At 45.5% G+C, this 26,374-nt stretch overlaps 1 protein-coding gene across 3 annotated transcripts in view; it reads right to left on the bottom strand.

Moving 5' to 3' along the window:
* Positions 1-26,374, bottom strand: part of afap1l2 (actin filament associated protein 1-like 2) — a 277,116-nt gene that overhangs the window by 20,092 nt on the left and 230,650 nt on the right. For all 3 annotated transcript variants that reach the window (XM_073027807.1, XM_073027806.1, XM_073027808.1), the window contains 5 exons: positions 23,500-23,589; positions 20,246-20,336; positions 9,880-10,011; positions 3,185-3,396; positions 1,386-1,531 (listed from right to left, as the gene is read on the bottom strand). In XM_073027807.1, the coding sequence (XP_072883908.1) occupies positions 1,386-1,531; positions 3,185-3,396; positions 9,880-10,011; positions 20,246-20,336; positions 23,500-23,589 (671 nt within the window). The remainder of the gene's footprint in view (positions 1-1,385; positions 1,532-3,184; positions 3,397-9,879; positions 10,012-20,245; positions 20,337-23,499; positions 23,590-26,374) is intronic.

A 26,374-nucleotide genomic window follows, 5' to 3' on the forward strand; every position in this document is an offset into this window, starting at 1 on the left:
AATGCTTTAGTATTTAGCAACTTTATATTTCTACTCACAAACATCAGCATTACTGTCAATGCTTGAAAGTTAAATGAAACAATTGATTGCAGAAACATAAAAATATAAAAATGATGGGGGTGGGGCATCTAAAGTCAGCATTTCTATTTTACCTCTTCACTGATTTCCGTCACAAGTGACACATAATCCCTGATCCTGAGGCTCACGCTAATGGAAGACATAGTGGGGTAAACTGTCCTGACTGGACTGCACACCCATGGAGGTTCATGAGGAATTGTTACTTTTTAAGTTTTATAAAGCTCAAAAGCAAGCAATACGGACATGTTATAGAGCAGGGTTCCCAACCTGGGCTCCAGAGACCCCTTGGCTAGTGGGAGTGGTCCATGGCAGTAAAAAGGGTTGGAACCTCTGTTTTGGAGGATGCACTATGATAGCGAAGTGCACCACAGGTCCAAATTCACCTTTGGCCCAACCCTGCTGCTATTTCTTCTCATACAGAGGTCCCTCAATGAAGAGTCTGTGTTCTAAGATAAAACTAAGAAAAATATTACAACTGACTCAAAATCAAAAATCCTTCTGGTTAATAATATGCCCAAAAAACAATTCCAATAGTTGGATTCTCAAACACTTCACAAGATACAGGCACGTAGATGCAATTACGAGGAAGACACGCCAGTGTTCTGACCATCTTGAGATAAAGGAGGTTTGATATGCCTCTAAACACTCTAACAAATGTTTACAAATGTACTGATGAAAGTATTGTGACAGGTTGCATCATGGTCTGGCATGATGATCAATATGTTTGGTGTACAGTATGTGAATTATGCAGCAATTCAAATGTACAGAACATAAGAAGCTGCAGAGTAATGGGTCCTGCCCAGAACATCCCTCCCCACCACCAGTCGTATCTACAGGAGGTGCTACCTCAAGAAGGCAACATTTCTCATCAAAAGATTCTCACCATCTAGACCACGCCATTATTGGGTAGGAGGTGCAGAAGCTTGAAGGTGTATGCTGCCAGGTTCAAGAGCAGCTATTTCCCTTCAATCACTCAGCTCTTGAGCCGACTGGCACAATCCTAATCACAGCCTCACCATAGCAACATTGTGACCAGTTTGCACTAAAATGGACTTTGCTTTTCTGGTCTAATTATGTTCTTCTTGTATAATTTAGTGCAATTTATGTTTAATTTATGTCTTTCCTTGTGAATATTATGCCTTTAAAGCTTAGTGCCTGTGATGCTTTTGCAGGTATGTTTTTCATTGGATCTGTGCAAAGTACTAATACAGATGACAATGAACTTCACTTTGATTCTGAGGTCTTATCCAATAAACAGTGTATGCTTTGTAAAACCACTGTGTTTCCAAATAGAAAGTTTGACTTACTATAAAGAATGCTTAGCTGCATGTACTATACAAGACACACGGTCAGCGTCTACATAGTCATAAGCAAACTCTTCCGGGTCAGCCTTGGATCCCGATTCTGCTAGCAGAAGGCCCAGCCAGTAACCCATCTCTTCTGAAGACTTAGCCTACAAAAAGAAACAAGAACTTTCATCGATTCATATTTTCACCATCTCATGCTGTGTCCTCCTTGTTGTGTGGGAAGAATAATTACTACACAAAAACAGGATTTATTGCTGGTCAAATTTAAGTGTTTTAGTTAATTTTTAATGAGGTACACTGTAGAACAGGCCCTTCCAGCCCTTCGAGTCACACCGCCCAGGAACCTACCGATTTTAACCCCAGCCGAATGTACAATGATAAATTAATTTCCTAACCGGCTAGTCTTGGGCTGTTTATTGTTTTATGAAACAGATCATGATGGTAACAAAGCGGTTAGTGTGACACTATTACAGCTTGGGATGTTCTGGAGTTTGGAGTTCAATTCTGGCACCATTCTGTGAGGAGTCTCTATATGCCCACCCCATGGAATGTGAGGGCTTTCTCCGATCCTCCAGTTTCCTTCCACAGTCCAAAGGTGTACTGGATAGGTTAACTGGCCATTGTAAATTGTCCCGTGATTGGGTTAGGGTTAATTGGGTTTGCTGGGAGTTGCTGCAGTGGCATGGCTCAAAGGGCCGGAAGGGCCTACTCTTAATAAAATAAAGAAAACTGCAGCTCTAGCAAATCAAGCCAATGCATCTGAGGTGAAGAATGATCTTAAGATGCCATGTCTTTTCCTGTACAGAACTTTGCCATTTTGAGGCATGAAATTTTTATGTCAATGGATGACCGTAATCTGGTGCCTAAAATATTAATGCAGTTACAAAGACAGTGGCTATATTTCATTAGGAGTTTGAGGAGATTTGGTATGTCACCAAAGACACTCTTAAATTTCAACAGATGTACCCTGCAGAGCATTCTAACTGGCTGCATCACCAGAAAAAGCTGCAGGAAGTTGTAAACTCAGCCAGCTCCATCTTGGGCATCCAAGCATCGAGGGCACCTTCAAAAGATGATGCCTCAAAAAGGCAGCATCCACCATTAAAAGCCACTAACCCCCAGGGCGTGCCCTCTTCTCATTGCTACCACTGAGGAGGAGCCTGAAGACACACCACTTAATGAATCAGAAACGGCTTCTTCTGCTCTGCCATCAGACTGAAGGTAAAGAGCTGGAAAAGTAATCTGATAGATGAGGAGAGTGGATCACAGGAGAAAGGCGAGGAAGAGGGGCACCCATGGGAGGTGTTAGGCAGGTGAGAAGAGATAAGAGATCAAAGTGGGGAACAGAAGAAGAGATGAGGGGGAAGGAAATTATTTTACCAGAAGGAGAAATCAATATTCATGCCATCAGGTTGGAGACTACTCAGACGGAATATAAAGTGCTGCCTGATGGTGGCCTCATCTTGGCACAAGGAGGCCATGGAGTGACATGTTGGAAGAGAAATGGGAATTAAAATTAAAATCTTTGGCCACTGGGATGTTCCTTTTTGGGGGTTGCAGTGGAGGTGTGTGACAAAGCGGTCCCCAAATTTACCAATGGAGAGGAGGCCACATTGGGAGCACTGGGCACAATTTAAACAGTAGTTCATTTGTAGAGCTTCTAAGTCTGGAGAATATTATTTACACCAGCAAGAAAAGAATGTACTAATGAACTTCTTCCCGCATTGTGAACATTCTCTGATTCAATCATTCTATACACTTCAGGGTGAATTAGAGTGACCATGCAGAATTAAAGTTACCTCCAGAGAAGCTACTTCCTCGCCATCGTGTAGAATGCGGAAAGAATATAAATGCTCTGGACTAGAGTCAGGAATAACCTCACAGCCTTCCAGGTTCAGCGGTTGCTGAACTGATTTGTTTTTGCTTTTGTCTTGGTAGAAATAAATAAGTCCATTTTTCACTTGACACCATCGTGTGCGCCACTGGCTGTTCATAAAAACATTCAGATACCCTGGCAATAGAAGAAGCAAATCCACTCACATCGTTCAGCCCAACACAAACAAAGATACAGCTGGAATGAATCTCTCCGAGATTCCCGATCAACACTGACTCTACCATTTATCTTCATAGCTTTGCCTAACATCTGCAGATTCTGTTATTTACAACCGAGAACGGGCATTTACTGTAACATCATCCTTCCGTCTCAGACACCTTACGCTGACCACACAATTTTAATTTGCTTCCATTTTAAAGTGCAAGAAATGATAAGAAGAGTGAACACATAATCATCAGATCCTGACAAACCATGTGGGATAATTGTCTTTTTTTCTCTCTTATTTAGCCAGGGTTTTGGCCTTCCCATTGTCAGGCTACCCTATCTGCACTTTAGCCTGAAATAGCCACTTAGCTGAGATTCTTCTGCAAGTTACTCACACTCTTGTTAAGAAACTTTTTTTTCTCTCTCTAGTCTTTTTCAAGGTCATGACTCAGATTTAGTTGTTCTTTTAAATTCATAGGGATAATTTTGGGGACAGTGAGGGGAGTCACTGGGGTTAGAGGTCAGAATGAGTCTCACTCTCCGTTCTGTGCTCTGTATTCAAAGGACAAAGCACATTCAGAGTCTACAACTCTACTCAATGCTCGAAGGCAGTGACATGCAGGGCTGACAAAGGACTCTGTGGATGTTAAGCTGGCAAGCACTGTGGACAAGAACCAGCAAGGATGAGAGCTGGTGGCTAGAACCCCAAGTCAGTTGGTCCCCGGAATGGACTTCTAAGTAGACAGAGCTGGTGACCCCTAAGTATGTTAGTTGATGAGACAAGAGTTCATGGTTTGTGGTACTGTCATCAGCTAGTAATGGGTCAGTACTAAAGAGTGAAGCTCAAAGTTTGATTAGAAGCCCAGAAGTCAAAGCCCAGTGGCAGAAGCTGTGGATCTATGGGTCTGAAGCCCACCGGGGAAATTGGAAACCAGTTGTCTATACGTCCGTTGGAGGCCCGGCAGCATGCCCTGTGGTGGGAGGCCCGGCAGCATGCCCTATGGGAGGCCCGGCAGCATGCCCTGCGGTTGGAGGCCCGACAGCATGCCCTGCGGTTGGAGGCCCAGCAGCATGCCCTATGGGAGGCTCAGCAGCATGCCCTGCGGTTGGAGGCCCGGCAACATGTCCTGCGGTAGGAGGCCCGGCAGCATGCCCTGCGGTTGGAGGCCCGGCAGCATGTCCTGCGGTAGGAGGCCCGGCAGCATGCCCTGCGGTTGGAGGCCCGGCAACATGCCCTATGGGAGGCTCAGCAGCATGCCCTGCGGTTGGAGGCCCGGCAACATGCCCTATGGGAGGCCCGGCAGCATGCCCTGCGGTTGGAGGCCCGGCAGCATGCCCTATGGGAGGCCCGGCAGCATGCCCTATGGGAGGCTCAGCAGCATGCCCTGCGGTTGGAGGCCCGGCAACATGCCCTATGGGAGGCCCGGCAACATGCCCTATGGGAGGCCCGGCAGCATGCCCTGCGGTTGGAGGCCCGGCAACATGCCCTATGGGAGGCCCGGCAACATGCCCTATGGGAGGCCCGGCAGCATGCCCTGCGGTTGGAGGCCCGGCAGCATGCCCTATGGGAGGCCCGGCAGCATGCCCTATGGGAGGCCCGGCAGCATGCCCTGCGGTTGGAGGCCCGGCAACATGCCCTATGGGAGGCCCGGCAACATGCCCTATGGGAGGCCCGGCAGCATGCCCTGCGGTTGGAGGCCCGGCAACATGCCCTATGGGAGGCCCGGCAACATGCCCTATGGGAGGCCCGGCAGCATGCCCTGCGGTTGGAGGCCCGGCAGCATGCCCTATGGGAGGCCCGGCAGCATGCCCTATGGGAGGCTCAGCAGCATGCCCTGCGGTTGGAGGCCCGGCAGCATGCCCTATGGGAGGCCCGGCAGCATGCCCTATGGGAGGCCCGGCAGCATGCCCTGTGGTTGGAGGCCCGGCAGCATGCCCTATGGGAGGCCCGGCAGCATGCCCTATGGGAGGCCCGGCAGCATGCCCTATGGGAGGCTCAGCAGCATGCCCTGCGGTTGGAGGCCCGGCAGCATGCCCTATGGGAGGCCCGGCAGCATGCCCTGCGGTTGGAGGCCCGGCAGCATGCCCTATGGGAGGCCCGGCAGCATGCCCTGCGGTTGGAGGCCCGGCAGCATGCCCTATGGGAGGCCCGGCAGCATGCCCTACGGGAGGCCCGGCAGCATGCCCTGCGGTTGGAGGCCCGGCAGCATGCCCTATGGGAGGCCCAGTAGCATGCCCTGTGGTTGGAGGCCCGGCAACATGCCCTATGGGAGGCCCGGCAGCATGCCCTGTGGGAGGCCCGGCAGCATGCCCTGTGGGAGGCCCGGCAGCATGCCCTGTGGGAGGCCCGGCAGCATGCCCTGCGGTTGGAGGCCCGGCAACATGCCCTATGGGAGGCCCGGCAACATGCCCTATGGGAGGCCCGGCAGCATGCCCTATGGGAGGCCCGGCAGCATGCCCTGCGGTTGGAGGCCCGGCAGCATGCCCTATGGGAGGCCCGGCAGCATGCCCTGTGGGAGGCCCGGCAGCATGCCCTATGGGAGGCCCGGCAGCATGCCCTATGGGAGGCCCAGTAGCATGCCCTGCGGTTGGAGGCCCGGCAACATGCCCTATGGGAGGCCCGGCAGCATGCCCTGCGGTTGGAGGCCCGGCAACATGCCCTATGGGAGGCCCGGCAGCATGCCCTGCGGTTGGAGGCCCGGCAACATGCCCTATGGGAGGCCCGGCAGCATGCCCTGCGGTTGGAGGCCCGGCAACATGCCCTATGGGAGGCCCGGCAGCATGCCCTGCGGTTGGAGGCCCGGCAACATGCCCTATGGGAGGCCCGGCAGCATGCCCTATGGGAGGCCCGGCAACATGCCCTATGGGAGGCCCGGCAGCATGCCCTATGGGAGGCCCGGCAGCATGCCCTGCGGTTGGAGGCCCGGCAACATGCCCTATGGGAGGCCCGGCAACATGCCCTATGGGAGGCCCGGCAGCATGCCCTATGGGAGGCCCGGCAGCATGCCCTGCGGTTGGAGGTCCGGCAGCATGCCCTGCGGTTGGAGGCCCGGCAGCATGCCCTATGGGAGGCCCGGCAACATGCCCTATGGGAGGCCCGGCAGCATGCCCTGCGGTTGGAGGCCCGGCAGCATGCCCTGTGGGATGCCCGGCAGCATGCCCTGCGGTTGGAGGCCCGGCAGCATGCCCTATGGGAGGCCCGGCAACATGCCCTGTGGTTGGAGGCCCGGCAGCATGCCCTATGGGAGGCCCGGCAACATGCCCTGTGGTTGGAGGCCCGGCAGCATGCCCTGTGGGAGGCTCGGCAGCATGCCCTGTGGTTGGAGGCCCGGCAGCATGCCCTGTGGCTGAAGGACTGTTTGTGTGGGTAGACATGTCAGTGTTTGTTGCTGTGCGGTGCTCCGTGTCATTCTGATGAACACTGTGGACGTGCTATGCTGGCACCAAACTGTGTGGCGACACTCACGGGCTGCCCCCAGCTCATCCTTCATTGTTAATCACGTGTACATTGAAACACACACATACATGTTTCAACATACTGTACACATGATAAATTCAAAAAGTCGGAATCTGAACTCGGAACAAAAGCAGGTATACAGTTCCAATAAATAACTTAGATTGTATTCCTGGTTAGGAATGAGATTGAATGTTGCAGATACAGACACTCAGTGAAATACAATGTGTTAATTCTACCAGTTTATTCTCCCAATCTCAGAAAAAAATAGAAACATTGTCAATCTGAAAAAAAATTACAAAAGGGAATGTGTGTTAATATTTCAGATTTTCATAAATGGTTCCATCTGAAGCATTAGCTTGTCTTTGTCTTGTGTTTGTCCACATGTCCCCCTTCCTAAATTACATGGAGATGGAGACCTCTCAAATCCCAGAAACATCCTCATATCAAAGACTCTTTGATACGCAAGCAGAGTCTATGACCAGCAGTAGAAGAGATTTATGATGACCTCAAACCCAGCAGAAGGTTCATGGTGTCCCAGGACGCAGAGTTATGGGAAGGATTGTTTTTGAGATTGTTATGGGAAGTTTCTGATCGGGGCAGTCTGGCTCTGCGGCCGAAGTTAACAAATGACACAGAGTTAACTGAACTGAATATGCCTGGAATAATTGGATGATCTGTTGTTTAATGTTTTATATTCTGTGCTTTTTGCTCATTTGTTTTGTCATTTGTGTGACTTGTTGTTTTTTTGTGTGTTGGAGGTTTGATTTTTTTTTGAACTGGTTCCATGGTTTTTCTTTCTGTTTTGTGGCTGTCGGTGGGAAGACAAATCTCAGATTTGTATACTGCGTACATACTTTGATAATAAACATACTTTGAATCTTTTGAACCATTGGTTCACTCGCCAGGGGGTGGGGCATGGGTGGTGGGCATGCATTGCAGATGAGGCAAGATAATACCCTCCTGTACCCTACATTAACCATCTAGCAGGTATTTCAAAGCACCGGAGAGGTAACATCAATGTTGCTTCTGCAAAGCCCTCTGAATTCACTGGCAGAATAAGGGAACTGACATTATCTTCCTCTCCCAATCAAAATATTGTGGCCCTAATTAACACAATGGGCAGGCCATGTTAACACATGTTGTCCACCACACACTCAAACCAGGCATTATATTCCAAACACTATCACAGCAATAGATTACCAGGTGGGTTGAGGAGACAATTCAAGGAAGGGTTTACAGTTATTTATTTATTGATTGAGATACAGCGTGGAAGGGGCCCTTTTGGCCCTTTGAGCCACAACACTCAGCAACCCCCGATTTAACCCTAGGCCAAAATGGGACAATTTATAATTACCAGTTAACCTAGCAACCAGCACATCTTTAGAATGTGGAGGAAACCAGGGAAAGCCCACATATACCATGGGGAGGACGTACAGACACCTTACAGATAATGTCAGAATTGAACTCAGAACTTTGACGCCCCGAGCTGGAATAGAGTCTTGCTAACTACTACGTACTGTGACGTCAACACCCCCACCGCCCCACAGATGGTTCCTGGGACCAGGCTGATGACCAATCAAAATGGCACTTGAGTTGAGATGGCATTGAGAACTTCGAGACACTTTGGTGGGAGCACATAGAGCTGAGCGTATTGGGGGAAGTAGCTACACTCTTGCCCGCCCCTGTTAAACACTCCCATTCCAGATTTGGTAGAAACTGTATACCTCTTCTCTGGAATCTACAGATCTAAAACTGATGCAAATCCACCTTGACTCTAAGGGACAGTCTGCAAAGACAGAGGCCAAGCACAGCCAAATGGGACTAGCTTAGGTGGGTAAATTGGTTGTCAAGGACAATTTATGCCAAAGGGGCTGTATGCATGAATTAGAACTTTAAGTTCAAAGATCAAAGTTTAAAGTAAATTTATTCACAAAGTATTTGCCACCATACGCTACAGTGAGATTTTTATTTGCAAGCATTAGATTCTATAAATGCCTAAAGAATCAGCACATTCTATTCTCTAAGAATCACAGCTCTGGGCTCTGTATACATAAAGAAACAGTAAGACACTCGACGCTGAGGCTGTGACCTGCAACTGATGGGCTACTGGACCGGCTTCATGGCTGTGGACTCGCTGTTGTGAACCTCAGTTGTTTGTACGATTTGGTTTTTTTTTGCACATTGGGTGTTCGACTGTCTTCTTTCTTTAGTGGGTTCTATTGGGTTTCTTAGTTTTGTGGCTGACTGTAAAGAGACAAATCTTAAGGCTGTATAAGACCATAAAATATAGGGGTAGAATTAGGCCATTTGGCCCATCAAGTCTGCTCCATGGCTGATGCATTTTACATCTCAGCCCCATTTCTCTTCATGGCCTGACTAATCAAGTGTCTATCTACCACGGTCTTGAATATACATAGATACTTGACCTGCACAGCTGCCTATAGGCAAAGAATTCTACAGATCCACGACTCCCTGGCTAAAGAAATTCCTTCTCATCTCCTTTCTAAATGGATATCCCTCTACTCTGAGGCTGTGTCCTCTGGTCTTCGGCTCCCCCACCATAGGAACCATCTTCTTCACATCCACTCAAGGCCTTTCAAAATTTGATAGGTTTCAATGAGATCATCCCTCTTTCTTCTAAACTCCAGTGAGTACAGGTCCAAAGCATGAAACACCCCTCATAATGATAAGCCTTTCAATCCCGGAATCTTTTCGTGAACCTACTTTGAACCCTCTCCAATGTCAGCACTTCCTTTCTGAGATAAGGGGCCCAAAACTGCTCCAAGTGAGACCTCACCAGAGCTTTATAAAGCCTCAACATTACATCCTTGCTTATAGTATACAATCTTTGATAATAAACGTACCTTGAACAGTGATGAGTTGTACTCAGACATTCCCAATGATAACTTCCCAATAAGTGCCTGGTTCCCACACGTTAAAACACAGTACCACCAGGTGGCAGTGTCTCTACATCCTTGAGGGGAAAAGAACACACTTACCTGACGCTTCTACATTCTTCTTATTATTAATGGGAATCTCCACCGAGATGGGTTTCTTCTTCCCAAGATTCATAAAGCTACTCAGCTTCAGACCAGCATTTTTAAGATCACCAATGCCCGGTTTCTTTTTCACTAGCCACAAAAGAAAATATCCAAGTTACCGTAATAGTGGGAGGCCCCCAACATTTTGACCCCATCGCCATTCTGTCTCTTAGTTGTATTGTCCCAAATCACATGTAAACTTTTGAACCAGAGGGACAGAACTTTACACAGATTTCATTCAAATCTTTAACTCAAAAATTAACTCATGATCCCAACTTGTGTTCAGACAATCAACTGTAAGGAAATAAGCACAAAAGTTATATATTTAAATACAGATACACATTTTGGGCAATGATAGTCTCCAGCAAATAGTTGGCGTGGTACTTTACACCAATAATGTCACTAAACATCAAATGTAAATACAAAGTTTTTATCTTGGAAATTGGTATGACCTGCTAAAGTCTTTCACACACACACACACACACGCACACACACGCACACGCGCTTAGGATGCCTAAGACTTTTGCACAGTACTATAGTAATTTTAAGTATTACACTCTACTGCTTCCACAAAAATATTTCATGGCATAGGTGAGTAATGATAACCTGATTCTGATATGGGTCTCTGTTGAGGACTGAGAGTAGGGAGGGGGCAGAGAGAGGGGAATCATGGCTGGGGAAAGGAGAAGGGAGAGGGGAGAGAGCAGGAAGCACCAGAAAGAAATACTGTAATGATCAATAAACCAATTGTTCAGAATCAAATGACTTTGCTTGTGTCTAAGGCTTGGGTGTGTTTACACCCACACCAACTCCCATCTCTGGCACTTCTCTGCCACTTGTCCCACAACCCCCTGCGACACTCCACCCTCACCATTCCCAGTGCCCTTTATTCACGCCATATTTTCAAACTCGCTCTCTGCCCCACATTGACAAGTACAGTACTGTGCAAAAGTCTTAAACACCCTGACTATATATATGTGCCTAAGTCTTTTTTTTATTAGTTTTTTTATACATTTTCTACATAGCTACAGATAAAAAAACCCCAGATCAAAATGAACATTGATACAGTGCAAAAATAAACATACAACAATATGATACAAAGAAAGATAATTGAGAAAGCACCCAAATTGAAGACATGTAAAATTAGTATCCTCCCCAAGCCCCGCAACAAACAAAACTCCAGACCAACCACAACACAATATAGAGAATATGTATATCAGGACAATCAAACCCCCAAAACTGTAAATACACTTAGCAACAGAAGATATTAATGCCTACTACAAAAAAAAAGGAGCTGAAAGCAAGGGACCGAAAAAAAACCTTAGTCAAGAGGAAGGTTATGAAAGTACTCAATAAAAGGTCCCCAGACCTTATGGAACTTTAAATCCGAATTAAGAACTGAATAATGAATTTTTTCAAGGTCTAAGCAGGCCATAATATCGTTAAGCCATTGAGCATGTGTGGGCGGGGCAACATCTCTCCATCTAAGGAGGATTAAACGTCTAGCCAGGAGAGAGGCAAAAGATAATATTCGACACTTAGTCGAACTCAGACGTAAATCTGTCTCACCCCAGAAACCGAACAAAGCAATTAAAGGGTTAGGTTCTAGGTGGTGATTCAGAATATGCGATAATGTTATGAAGACATCTTTCCAAAATTTCTCCAAGCTAGAACAAAGCCAGTACATATGAATGAGAGAGGCCTCGCCCCTTTTGCATTTATCACAAAGCGGACTAATGTTAGGGTAAAATCGAGATAGTTTAGATTTAGACATATGGGCTCTATGAACAACCTTAAACTGTAAAAGGCAATGGCGAGCACAAAGAGAGGTTGAATTAACCGATTTAAGAATCGAGTCCCAAGTCTCATCAGATAAGGAGGTATTTAAATCATGCTCCCATGCCGTTTTAATTTTATCCACAGGGGCACGTCGTAAGGCTGCTAATTTATCACGAATAAATGATATTAAACCTTTACCTAGTGGATTAATAGAAAGAAATAAGTCCATAACATTTTTCTCAGGCATTTCAGGGAAGTTAGGAATTAAAGGAGTAATAAAGTGTCTAATTTGGAGATATCTAAAAAAATGAGCATTGGGCAGATTGAACTTAGCAGAGAGCTGTTGAAAAGAAGCGAAGCGATTATCAATAAAAAGATCTTCAAAATGTCTAATGCCCTTCCTATACCAATCATGGAATGCTGAGTCATACGTAGTAGGTAAAAAAAGGTGATTATGTAAGATAGGGCTAGAAAAGGAAAAACCATGGAAACCATAAAATTTCCTAAACTGAGCCCATATACACAGAGTGTGTCTAACAAGAGGATTAATTATTAATCTGGACAAACTACTAAGGAGTACAGAGCCAAGAAGTGCAGAGATAGATAATTCTTTAGTGGAGCTCAACTCCATTGCCACCCAATTAGGGCACTCGGGTTGACCATGAAAAAAAGACCAAAAGGTAGCACAACGTATATTGGCTGCCCAATAATATAAACGAAAGTTAGGTAAAGCCATGCCACCCTCCTTTTTAGATTTTTGGAGATAGTATGTGCCTAAGTCTTTTGCATTTCTCTGTACATTTGCAATGTGAATGCGATTATGAATGCCTCTCACAAATTATTATCAAAATCTATAGCATAATTATTGGCCTCCTTGGTGAAACACTTCCTTATGCTTACAGAAATAATATTCACCTCAGGTCTGAGCTTTGTTTTGGAGGAGAGCTGTAATAAGATTTGAAGTTCTAGTAGAACCCACAATAAATGAGATTTGGGACCAACTTCATATCTCTGCTGACTTCTTCTACCTCTTTGTTGATGACCAAGAATGCGAACTGGTAACGATTGAGCACATCTACATGGAACACATTCATAGGGAAGTAGCATCCATCATCAGAGATCCTCAGCACGCAGGCCATGCTCTCTTCTCACTGTTGCCATCAGGTAAAAGGTACAAGAGCCTTAGGACTCGCACCACCAGTTACTGCCCCTCAACCATCAGGGGATAACTACACTCACTTGCTCCATCTTTGAGATGTTCCCACAACCAATGATCTCATTTTATAAGATTCAAGTACATTTATTATCAAAGAACGTGCATATTATACAACCTTGTGTTACGAATGTGCCACAACTCTGAGGGGCCGAAGGGTACAAAGTCGCCCCCTCCTTTTTGAGAATCGCAAGATCGCTATTAATTCGGGTCTGGGACCCAGGAAATGACACAGAATCCACAAGGTTTTGGAATGTGTCCTGGCCTCATCGAAACAAAGCCACTGATAACGGCCATTGTCTCTTGGAGACGGAATTGTGTATTGAGTACTGTACTATTCATTGAAGCCCCTCAGGCGACGACCAGAGTGGGCTGGTTGGGGGATGGCATCATCCCAACCTGAATGACATCTGAGACCCTGTGAGTAAGGATAAAAGAGGGTCTGGGGAACAACCCTTTTAGACGTACCAGGAGAAACGCTGGAAAGGCAGTGACAGCGTTTTATAGCAAACGCTGGTGAGGGCCCGTGTGTGTCCTCCCTTGCCAGGGTAGCGGACTCATCACGGAAGAACGGTTTAGCTAAAGGAGAGGCCACAAGTGAACGGCCACACTAACGAGACTCCGACGGATCGAAACCATAAAAGGAATTGGCAAGTTTTTTCTCCAAATCTCTCTCTCCCTCCAACCATTGCAAAACCCCAGCGGTCCCCAAGGCTGCAGCCTGCATGAACTGAGTGACTTTTATATTTCCATCGGACAATACATTTATCCCCTAGACAACAATAGAGCTATTTCTTATTGATTATTATTATACCCGCACTTTTAGATTTAGTATTGACAACGTATATTATCTGTATGTTTGCATTGATATTATTTTTGTGTATTTTTACTAATAAATACTGTTAAAAATAGTACCATCAGACTTCAACGGACCTCTCTATCTTTGCTGGTAAGTGACCCAGTTACGGGGTTCGTAACACTTGAAATTTGCTTGCTCACAGGCGGCCACAAAGTAAGAAACCCGAAACAGCCCAATTAAAGAGAAAAGAGAATAAAAATAAAAATAAAAGGCCAACAGTCGATGTGCAAGAGGAAGAAAAAAGATACAAATTATGTGAACAATTGAAGCAAACAACAGCATTCTGAACCAAAACTGAGTCTTCAGGTCTGAACCCCAGAACAGCTGGAGTAGGCCCAAAGCCTTGTTTATCAGTTCATCACTTTAGCAACTCTTTATCTTGTTATAAAAGATTATTTACTATTATTTATTTATTTCCTTATTATTTGCTGTTTATTTATATTTGCATTTGTACAGTTTGTTGTTTTCTGTTGTCTGGTTGATCTTCCATTGATCCTGTCACAGTTACTATTCTCTTGATTTGCTGAGCATGCCCACAGGAAATTGAATCTTTGGGTTGTATATGGTAACATATACGTACTCTCATAATAACATTTACTTTGAACTAGGTTTGCGATGGTATTCAGAGCGTCAGTCCATGAATCAGAATCTCACAGAAGCCTCACATGAGTGGCAGGAGTACCTCAGCCCACAAACTGTCCTGGCTGATCATATGGATCTCAGAGCTGGAGTGAAAACAAGTTATCATCAATCCTGAAAGACTAACTGAGAAGAAAAGCTGTTGTGGATTTATCCTGTATTTGGGAGTGGGGCCTTTTTCAACATTAATGGCACCGTTGTAAATGCAGTGGAACGGCTTACCCGGAAGTTCCCAGATCTACGCGTTTCTCTTTTCTCCCTTAATTATGTATGAACAAAGATCACTTAACAATATGGCCTTGTGTTTCTAATTGGCTACTTCATTGTAGAATTTCTAAACAATGTCAGTACGCAGATAGTGATTTGAAGTTCAAAGGCACTGTGTGTCTGATCAGAGTGCTTCACAGTTCCTTTGATACTTTTTTTTAACTAGTCTGCACATTCCTATAACACTGAAGTAACACCATTGTTATGAAAATTAAAAAAAAAGTTTCCACCAAAATTGCTCATTTCTGAAACTGTGGAAAGAAATTTAACACAGGTTGAGAAAAAGAGACAAGGGTAACACCAGCTCAAAACACAGAAAGCATCAGTTTTGAACCAGTCAATGCCACCCTACACCTTCAGTATCAGAGGCTATGATCTGTGGTCTCTGATGTGAGAGTGTTCTAAAGGCTTGTTTAAACCTGATCACGATGAACAACTAAAACTCTCTATTAATTTTATTTTTATTCTTTCTCTTGCCAAGTAATACGCATGTGTATGAAAGTGAAAGGTCCAAAGATTTTCCTTGAAGTTGGATTGGCAAAATGTCTGTGAATTTTCACAGGCTGGAGTATGTGGGGACACTAAACCGAGATTGAACATAATTAGCAGCGCTGGTGTGATAATGAAATACTAAGTCAAACAGTTAGTGTCTGGAATGCATGGCCTGAAAGGATGGTGGAAGCAAATTTAATAATATTTTTTCAAAGGGGATTGAATAAAAAATTGAAAACAAAAGATTTGCAGTCAATATGCAAACAGTAACAAAGGTGACTAATTGGATAACTCTTTCAAACATTTGGCATATTACAACTGGCTGTATCATCTCTTTGAGCTTATACAAACTCTTATATGTCTCAATCACATTAGGAATTATTTCAACATGTAATTCTATTGATGGAAAGAATGCAACAATACTGAGCCTATATTAAATATTACCCTCTTCTCATTGCTACTATCAGAATGAAGGTACACACTCAACAATTCAGGAACAACTTCTTCCCCTTTACCATCCGATTTCTGAATGGACATTGAACCCATGAACAATTTTTATTATTATGTATTGCAATGTACTGCTGCTGCAAAACAACAAATTTCACAGCCTATGTCAGTGATATTAAACCTGATTCTAATTCTGAATATTTGTACTCAGGGTGGATCCTGAACATGCATTAAGGAAAGATGGTGAGTTACATCTGACCTCTAATGAAAGGATTGCACCAGGGCCTGTTAGTAGCTCCTCCATACACCTCTGTATAAAGCAGGCAGAAACTTCAACCAGCAACAAATCAGTAAAGTAAATTCTCTCTGAGAATTATTGGTGTTAGATGTTTCATTGTTCACATTGTACTTGGATAAAGAACTACTTAGTGGATGATTCACAATACACTGGACAGGTCTGAGATCACGGCTATGAATTTGACCCTATACATGCTGGGCATTTGACTTCCTGCCTAATGGTTATAAGAAGTTCCTAGGTCTGGTATGAAGACCTAGGGACAGGTTTTCAGCAGAAGGAGATCAGGGATTGCTCACTCACTATGACACACGAGGAGACTGTTCAGCACCTCAGATCTATGCTCTACGCCAGCTGTAACATCCCTTCGAAGTTTTTTACAGCTGCATGGACCAGCCGTTGCTCTGAGTAGGAAATTTTTACACAGCCTAAAAACTATGCGGAACTTTTAAATGCTTTTGTTTGGAATATGCATACTGTAAATATTTAGAATGGAAATTGAAACATCACATACTTTTGATTTTATTTATTAAATAAAGGGTATAATGAAATGTGGTACAACAAAGAAGATCTTTCACATTTTGTAAACTTTTTCTATCTGCGTCCAAGTCTACCTGCATGGCAACAAAGGCTATGTGCATGGGAGCATTGCAGTTACTGTGTGGCTGTGCAGCCGTGCAGCTTCAAGGGAATAACGCCAGCTACCTGCAGACTAATCTTACTGCTCTCATTATCCCTTTTCCTTTTTGCTCCATAAACCTGCAACTTATTCTCTCTGACACGTCTGTGTCATTCACGATCCCAACTTATCTTTTCACATATTCCCTTTGATTCTTTTGGCAGATGCCTACATGGAGGGGCTGTTCCCAAAAGCCAATTAACCAACTGGCAGGTGTTTGAAATGCAGGAGTAAAAGGGAGAAAATGAGTTAAACCCATGTAGATTAAAAGTACTTGCAAACTCCACTCAGAGAGCACCATGCTCAGGAATGAACCTGAGTTGCTGCAGCTGTGTGGTAGCAGTACTGGTTGCTGCAGAATGCAGTTGCTGGAGTATTTCTGAGCCAAGTATTTCCTGTGATCAGGACTAAAATCTGTCATTGAGCTCGCCTCCCATATTGTATCTGACAAACATCAGTTCACACCCCTCCCCCAGTGACAGAGATAAAGGCATCCTCATAAATAGACCTGAACTTCCTCCTGCCTCAGATCGGTCAGATGGTCCATCTATCTATCATTCTCTATCCATCATACACTATCTCTATTTCTAAATCTCTTTCTCTGTATCTATTTCACCCTCCTCTATCTTTCTTCCTGTATCTCTATCTCTCCAACTATCTACTTTTCTCTATCTCTCTCCCTATCTATCTTTCTATTTGTCTATCTAGCTATTTACCTACTTATTTATCTTTCTTTCAGCCCATTCCCTAATTTTCCCTCCTTCTCGCTCTCTCATTATGCCTACCCAACTTTCTATGGTTTGAGGCTTTGAAGTGGGACTGCCAACGTAAAAGCCTGTGGGAGTTGGTGTGGGGGAGTCCAGCTAAAGGAGCCCTGAAGTTAAATCTGCGGGAAACATATTCTTCTGAGTTTTCTCGCTTCCCTCACCCTCTAATTTCTGATTAATCTCATCTACAGGGTCAAATCCAAAGACTGAGTTGGTGGATGCCAGGAACTACAAGTATATGAATTGGGGTACTGCCTTGTTGAACGCCTCATCTCTATCCACATAAAGTGGAATTTCTCGGTGGCAAACCACTTCAATTCCTATCCCCATTCCTATTCTGACATGTTGGTCCATGGCCTGCTCTACTGCCACAATGAGCCCACTCTCATATGCCACCAGGGTTGCCCCCAACGATGGTATGAACATCAATTTCTCCAACTTCCGATAATTTTCCCCTTCCCCCTTCCTTTTCTTCAATTCCCTACTCTGGCCTCTTACCTCTTCTCCTCACCTGTCTAACACCTCCCCTTGATGCCTCTCCTCCTTTCCTTTCTCCCATTGTCCACTCTCCTCTCCTATCAGATTCCCGCCTCTCCAACCCTTTACCATTCCCACCCACCTGGCTTCATCTATCACCTTTTAGCCTGTCCTCCTTCCCCTCCCCTCACCTTCTTATTCTGGCTTCTTCTCACTTCCTTTCCAGTCCTGAAGAAGGGTCTCAGCCCAAAACGTCGACTGTTTAATCATTTCCCCAGATGCCGCCTGACCAGCTGCTGCTCTGAAGCTCCAGCACCTGCAGGATCTCTTGTGTTTAAGATGTGAAGCTCATGCAACCCCAGCTGGGCTGAAACTCCACCGCAATGCTGTTCCTAGAGTCACAGAAACATTGACATCTAAGAGCAGAAGAAAGCTATTCAACCCAACACATTCATGTCGAGTGAACGGAGCATTTCAACTGATTCAAACTCCACAGCTCTTGCTCTGTAAGCCAACATTCTAAACATGAAGAGCATTTCCATCTTTGCTGCTATTTCAGGCGGTGATGGTGGAATAAGTTTTCCTCAATTCTCTCTTTTTTAAATGAGCTTAAATCTATACCCACCATTTCCATTCTTGACCTTTGCCTAAAGTAGGGGATCCCAACCTTTTTTATGCCATGGACCAAAACCATTAAGCAAGGGGTCCATAGATCCCAGGTTGGGAACCTCTGTCCTATAGAAAATGGTCTTTTTTAAACTCACTATGGATTTTTCATGATTTTACAACCTGATTTGTTGAACAAGGATTAACCAAAGAAATTGCTGAGGCCCTGTCAGAAATTTCTGTCTTCTTTAGTCATGAGTAAGGACCTGGAAGACGAGAGAGCGGCTAATGCTTTTGAAGGACTGAAAGGACAAGCCAGGGATCTACACGCCTTACATCAAATGTGGGAATGTTTCTGGAGATTTTAAGAATGGGTCTATCTATCTTCTATTTGAAGAAGTGACCAACAGCAACACCTTGCTCTAGACACTTCGGTCAGGGGAAACATCTCTCTGCATCTATTGTTCCAAATTCCAGAAAAAGAATAGATATATCATAGAACCTAGATCAGTGCAGCACAGGAACAGGCAACTCGGCCCATTATGTGTATGTTAACCAAGAACCCAAATTGAAGGAATCCCTTCTGCCTGCACAAGGTCTGTATCTCCCCATTCCTGTTCATGTGCCTGTCTAAATGTCTCTTTAACCTTCACCCAGGCAGCGAGGTTGGAGGACACCTGCACAGTGTTTTACCCTCACCAGCTGGCCTTGATAGTGCGGGGTCAAAAGAAGAAAAAGTTGGAATGGGAGAACAATAATGGGTCAATATGGAAGCCAGCAGTGATATAGACGTTATATTGCACATAGAATCTGAAGTACCAAATGTTTAGTTTCTGGTTAAATTATGCTAAACTTTGTCATGCCAAATTAAATGAAATAAAACTTGCATTGGGAAGAATAGATATTATCTACAGTTGGAGAATAGCCAATGGGTCACATGACCTCTCCTGTGCTGACAACTGGTGTGAGAAGGACATGAACTTCTGTTGTATCTTATTAAGTTGTGATCCAACATAATTGCAGACATAACAGACTGCAGATGCTGTAATCTGAAGCAACAAACAATCTGCTGGAAGAACTCAGCAGGCAGAGCAGCATCTGTGGTGGGGGCTGGGGAAGAAAGTGTGGAAATTTTGGGGTAAAACCCTGTGTCAGGACTGGTGTAGGGTTCTGACGAGAAACATCAACAATTCTTTTCCCTTCATTGATGATCCTCGACCCACTGAGTTCCTCCAGCAGATTGTTTGTTGATCCAATAGAATTAATTGTATCTGGTCATTTAATTAATAAACATTAGTACGTAGAATTATCTTAGCAGGGCAAAAGTGAGGCTTGGGCGGAAGGAAAAGCTGAGTGCAGTGATTACATCTGTGACAGATGTAATCAAATCTCCTTCCATTTAAATTAATAGGGCGTCAGGATAATGCTGTGGTTTGCACAATGCTTTACAATACCAGCGATCCGGGTTCAATTCATGCTGCTGCCTGTAAGGAGTTTGTATGTTCTCCTCATAACTGTGTGGGTCTCCTCCGGGTGCTCTGGTTTCCACCAACGGGTTAATTGGTCATTGTAAATTGTCCTGTGACTAGGATTAAATCAGGAGATTTCTGGGTACAGCTCGAAGGGCCGGAAGGGCATAGACCACTCTGCATCCCAATAAATAAAGAAATGGCTTCCATTACTGAAGCAGGATGAAATGTACACTGGGTCTTTCACTGTGCTCATTGGGCTAAAATTTTCCTTCTGTACAATACAAACAAAAATAAACCATGTTAATTCATTGGGCAAGAAAATCGGGTCGTACCATCCTTGCTGTCATTAACTTCATGGACAGATCCACCGTCAGTACTGTTCCCACTCTCTGATGCCCCTGAGTATCGTTCGGTAGAATCCAGCTGAAATGAAGCACAGGGCACAAGTCCAATGTTATGTTTGTAAGTGGTAATGAAACACGTCTACGTAACAGAGCCCTGACAAGTATTTACAGTGCTGTGCAAATATATAGCTAGGGTGCCTAAGACTTTTGCACAGTACTGTATTTGTCAACGTTGAGCGAAGGGAGAGTTTGTAAATATGGCGGGAGCAAAGTTTGTTTGGATTGGCGAGGGTGGAGCGCCACGGCAAGGGTATGGGGCAGGTGGCAGAGAAGGAGTGCTGGTGGGGGAAGGGTGGGGAGTGGGGCTGGAGTCGGTACAGACACACCCAGCCCTGAGACACCAGGCAATGCCATTTGATTCCAAACAATTGGTTTATTAATCGTTATAGAATGTCTCTCTGGTGCTTCCTACTCCTTTCCCCTTTTGCCAAACAGTGTCCAAGACTTTTTTTCTACAGATGTACCATGGAGAGCATTTTAACTGGCTGCATCACGGTCTGGTATGGGGGCAGGGGGGCACTACACAGGATCAAAATTAGCTATAGAGACTTGTAAACTGCTTAGTCAGCTCCATCATGGGCACTAGCCTCCATAGCATCAGGACGTCTTCAAGGCGCAATGCCTCAAAACAGTGGCGTCCATCGTTAAGAATCCTTATCACTCAGGACATGCTATTTTCTCATTGCTACCATCAGGAAGGAGGTACAGGAGCATGAAGACACACACTCAGTGATTCAGGAACAACTTCTTCCCCTCTGCCATCCGATTTCTAAATGGACATTGAAGCCATGAACTTACTACTTCTTAATTTTTTTGCAGTACTTGATTAATTTAACTGTTTAATATATATACATAACTGTTTTGTGTGCGTTCCTCTGGTGCCCGTGGGTCACCCCTCGGCCCCAATCTCGCAAAGCACAGATACATGAATTTCGTCCAGTTTCCATGCTAAACAGTTCTATGACAAGTCTGTTCTTTCTATATCAGTTAAAGTCAAGTTTTTGTTTCTAGCTTTGTAGGCATGAAGGAACATTGGGGAAGTGTGAATCGACTCTGTCAATAGAATTCTTTATGTTTCAGTAAAATTCATTAAAAACCTCTCATTCATTTAAAATTGGGGGAGTATATTTCCAGTTTTCAATCAGAAGTGCCAGGAGTTAATTTAGTGAAGCTTCTCTGAAATCCCTCCAGAATAATTATATCTTTAATTGAGTCTTTCCCAAAATAAAGAGATCATCGTTATATTTCAGGTATGCTTTCACTAAAGTCCCCAACAGTTGCAACAGTACATGTCCACTTTTGTAACCCAATTTGATTTGCAATAAGGACCAATATTCCATTTGCTTTTCTAAACACAAAGTACTCGAAGTAAATTTATAATCAAAGTACATATATACAACTTATATATGTACATATATACTACCCCAAGCTTCATTTTCTTGCAGGCATTCACAGTAAATACAAAGAAACACAATAGAATCAATGAAAAACTGCACTCAACAATATGGACAAACAAGCAATGTGAAAAAGACAACAAATTGTGCAAACACGAACAATAAATATAGAGAACATGAGTTGTAGGGTTCTTGAAAATGAGTCCACAGTGTGTCGAATCAATTCAGTGATGAGGTGAGTGAAGTTATCCCCTCTGGTTCAAGGGCCTGATGGTTGAGGGGTAAAAACTGTTCCTGAACCTGGGGGTGTGAGACCCAAGGGTCCAGTACCTGCTTCATCAGGCAGCAGTGAGAAGTGAGCATGGTCTGGGTGGTGCGTGGCCACTGATAATGGATGCTGCTTTCCTGCGACAATATATCAAGTTTATATCATCTGGTACACTAGGGACACTCCCATTCATATAGAATACTGTTCAAATGTCTTTGACACATATATATATAGCTAGGGTGTCAAAGACTTTTTCATACTACTGTGGCAATTTTATGTATTGCACTGTACTGCTGCCACACACAAAAAATCTCATGACATATGTGAGTGATGATAAACCTGATTCTGATATGGGTTTCTATTTGTGGACTGAGAGTGGGAAAGGGGAATCATGGTTGGGGAAAGGGAAGGGAGGGGGAGGGAGTGAGAAGCACCAGAAAGACATTCTGTAATGATCAATAAACCAATTGTTAATGACCTTGCCTGGTGTCTCAGAGCTGGGTGTGTCTGTACCTGCACCACCTCCCACCTCTGGCACTCCTTCTCTGCTGTTTACATGCGTGGATAATCTCACATGTACTCACATTATATATCATATTTTTGCTCACTCTTTTTCAATTTGCCTTTCCACTAGATTATTAGTGCAAACTATAAAACACTGAGGTGCAAGCACAGATCTCCACGCATCTGTGCAGTCTGATTGACAACAATCTATTTATTCCTACTCTCTGCTTTCTGTCAGTCTCGGCCAAGCCTCTGTCCACAATAATGAACACAGCAGCACAGTAGCTTACTGGTTAGCACAACACTTCACAGTACAGGCAACCCTGGATTAATTCCCACTGCATGGCCTTTCTCCACTGCTCTGGTTTCCTCCCACATTCCAAAGATGCACCAGTTAGTAGATTATTTGCTTATTGTAAATGAGGCCAGGTTTAAACAGGGGGGCTGCTGGGCAGTGTGGCTCAAAAGGTCTGAATGGCCTATTGCACACTGTATCTCAATAAATAAATAAATAACCTTCAAGGCTGCCAGTCATAGTGTTGTGAAATAATGCCCTTTGCAAATCCAAATGCACCAGGTTCCCAGTGTTATTCCAGCCAGGTACACCCTCAGAGTCCACTAAGGTTGTCTAACAGTATTTCCTTTTCATAAAACCATGTTGACCCTGCCTTAGTTCATCAAGAGTTTCTATGCGTCCCAGACTATCTGACAAGAGATGTCAGGTTAATTGGCTTACATTTTTTCTTTCTTGAATAGTAGTTTAGCATCTGATGGAATCTTTTCTGAATCGATAGAATTTGGAAGATCACAATGCAAAGATGTATTTTTTCAAACGATAGTTATTGTTTTTAAGTGTCTCTCTCCTTTTCACACGTGGTTCCATATTGTGTATCTTTAGTATCTCCTTTGAGGAAATCCATTTCGAGTATGTGTGGCAACTACAGACCTCCGCTGAGGCCGGGTAAATAAGGACAAAGCAGATTAAACGTAACTGCATTCAGATAGCAATGACTCACCCTTTGGCCATGACTGCGGGAACATTCCACGGATACAAGATTTCCATCAGGAAAAGTTTCACCTTGAATGTTGCTGATTTCTTGAATCACCTAAAAAGTAGGGAGGAAACGTAGAAGTTCTGTAACTTTTAATTTATTTTGTAATTTGTTGAGATACAGTGTGTAATAGGCCTCTTCAGCCCCTCAAGACCAGCTGCCCAGTAAACTCCCCGTACTCCAGCCCCTCCAGACCAGCTGCCCAGTAAACTCCCCGTACTCCAGCCCCTCCAGACCAGCTGCCCAGTAAACTCCCCGTACTCCAGCCCCTCGAGACCTGCTGCCCAGTAAACCCCCCGTACTCCAGCCCCTCGAGACCTGCTGCCCAGTAAACCCCCCGTACTCCAGCCCCTCGAGACCTGCTGCCCAGTAAACTCCCTGTACTCCAGCCCCTCGAGACCTGCTGCCCAGTAAACCCCCCGTACTCCAGCCCCTCCAGACCTGCTGCCCAGTAAACCCCCTGTACTCCAGCCCCTCCAGACCTACTGCCCAGTAAACCCCCCGTACTCCAGCCCGTCGAGACCTGCTGCCCAGTAAACCCCCCGTACTCCAGCCCCTCCAGACCAGCTGCCCAGTAAACCCCCCGTACTCCAGCCCGTCGAGACCTGCTGCCCAGTAAACCCCCCGTACTCCAGCCCCTCCAGACCAGCTGCCCAGTAAACCCCCCGTACTCCAGCCCCTCCAGACCTGCTGCCCAGTAAACCCCCCGTACTCCAGCCCCTCCAGACCAGCTGCCCAGTAAACCCCCCGTACTCCAGCCCCTCCAGACCTGCTGCCCAGTAAACCCCCCGTACTCCAGCCCCTCCAGGTCTACTGCCCAGTAAACCCCCCGTACTCCAGCCCCTCCAGACCTGCTGCCCAGTAAACCCCCCGTACTCCAGCCCCTCCAGACCTGCTGCCCAGCAAACCCCCCGTACTCCAGCCCCTCCAGGTCTACTGCCCAGTAAACCCCCTGTACTCCAGCCCCTCGAGCCCAGCTGCCCAGTAAACCCCCCGTACTCCAGCCCCTCCAGACCTGCTGCCCAGTAAACGTACTCCAGCCCCTCCAGACCTGCTGCCCAGTAAACCCCCCGTACTCCAGCCCCTCGAGCCCAGCTGCCCAGTAAACCCCCCGTACTCCAGCCCCTCCAGACCTGCTGCCCAGTAAACCCCCCGTACTCCAGCCCCTCCAGACCTGCTGCCCAGTAAACCCCCCGTACTCCAGCCCCTCGAGCCCAGCTGCCCAGTAAACCCCCCGTACTCCAGCCCCTCCAGACCTGCTGCCCAGCAAACCCCCCCGTACTCCAGCCCCTCCAGCCCAGCTGCCCAGCAAACCCCCCGTACTCCAGACCTGCTCACATTTTAAAACAACAGAATGGTAGTTAAAATGTTAATTGGTACCAATTAGATCATAGAGACAGAGAGAGTCAGAGTCACACAACATTGAAACAGAGCAACACACACAGAATGCTGGAGGAACTCAGCAGGCCAGGCAGCATCAACAGAGGTAAATCAGCAGTCAATGTTTCGGGCTAAAGTCCTTCTTCAGGACTGGAATGGACAGGGGAAGATGTCACAATTAAAAGATGGGGGAGGGGAAGGAGGATAGCTAGAATGTGATAGGTGAAGCCAAATGGATAGGAAAAATAAAGGAAGCAATCTGATAGGAGAGGAGAGTGGAGCATAGGAGACAGGGAAGCAGGCGAGCACTCGGTGGAGGTGATAGGTAGGTGAGAAGAGGTAAGAAGCCAGAGTATGGAATAGAAGAGGAGGGGAGGGGGAGGGGAGGATGTTTTTTACCGGAAGGAGAAATTGATGTTCATGCCATCCTGTTGGAGGCTACCCAGACAGAATATAAAGTGTTGCTCCTCCGCCTTGAGGCTGGCCTCATCTTGGCCCCAGAGGAGCCATGGACCGACATATTGGAATGGATATGTTGGAAAACGCTTGTGGTAGATGGTGCAGACGTGGTCCCCCCATTTTCCATGGGTCTCACCACCATAGAGGAGGCCACATCGGGACCACTGGACACAGCAGATGACCTCGTTTGAATGGAGTGAATGGACAGGTGAAGCACTTTGGCTGCTTGCAGGAATAAGTGCTGGGAGAGTTTGAATGGACAAGGACTCATGGAGAGAGCAATTGCTGCAGAACGTGGAGGGAGGGGGAGGTAAAGATACGCCTGGTGGTAGGATACCTTCGGAGATGATGAAAATTGCGGAGAATGACATGTTGGATGCAGTGGCTCATGGGGGTGGTAGGTAAGGACAAGAGGAACTCCATCACTGTTAAGACAGACCAACTGGCAGTCCAACTGGTTCACGATGATCAAGATGCCCATTTAAACTAGTTCCATTGGCATGAGTTTGGCTCATACCCCTCTAAACTTTTCCTATCCATGTACCCGTCCAAGTACCTTTTAAATGTGGTTAATGTACCTGCCTCAGCCGCTTCCTCTGGCAGCTCATTCCACATACGGACGACCCTCAGGGTCCTATTACATCTCTCTCCCACTCCCTCTGGTTCTAGTTTCCCCAACTCTGGGAAAGAGAATATGGGCATTCACATGGCCCTCATGATTTCATACAGCCCTCTAAGGTCAAAGTTTCAAAGTATGCATACAATATGCAACCTGAGACTCGTCTTCCCCACAGACAGCCACAAAACAAAGAAACACCATGGAACCCATTCAAAAAGAAACATCAATCACCCCGTGCAAATAAAAATAACTGTGAAAAACAACTGTGAAAAAATGGCAACAAAAAATAGTAAAAAAACACAGACTATTGAAACACAAAATCGAAAGAGTCCAGGCATATTCAGTTCAACTCACTGGCCACTCTTCATTCTCCAATGCACC

The sequence above is a fragment of the Hemitrygon akajei genome, chromosome 23, assembly GCF_048418815.1.
Source record: "Hemitrygon akajei chromosome 23, sHemAka1.3, whole genome shotgun sequence".
In the NCBI taxonomy this organism is placed as follows: domain Eukaryota; kingdom Metazoa; phylum Chordata; class Chondrichthyes; order Myliobatiformes; family Dasyatidae; genus Hemitrygon; species Hemitrygon akajei.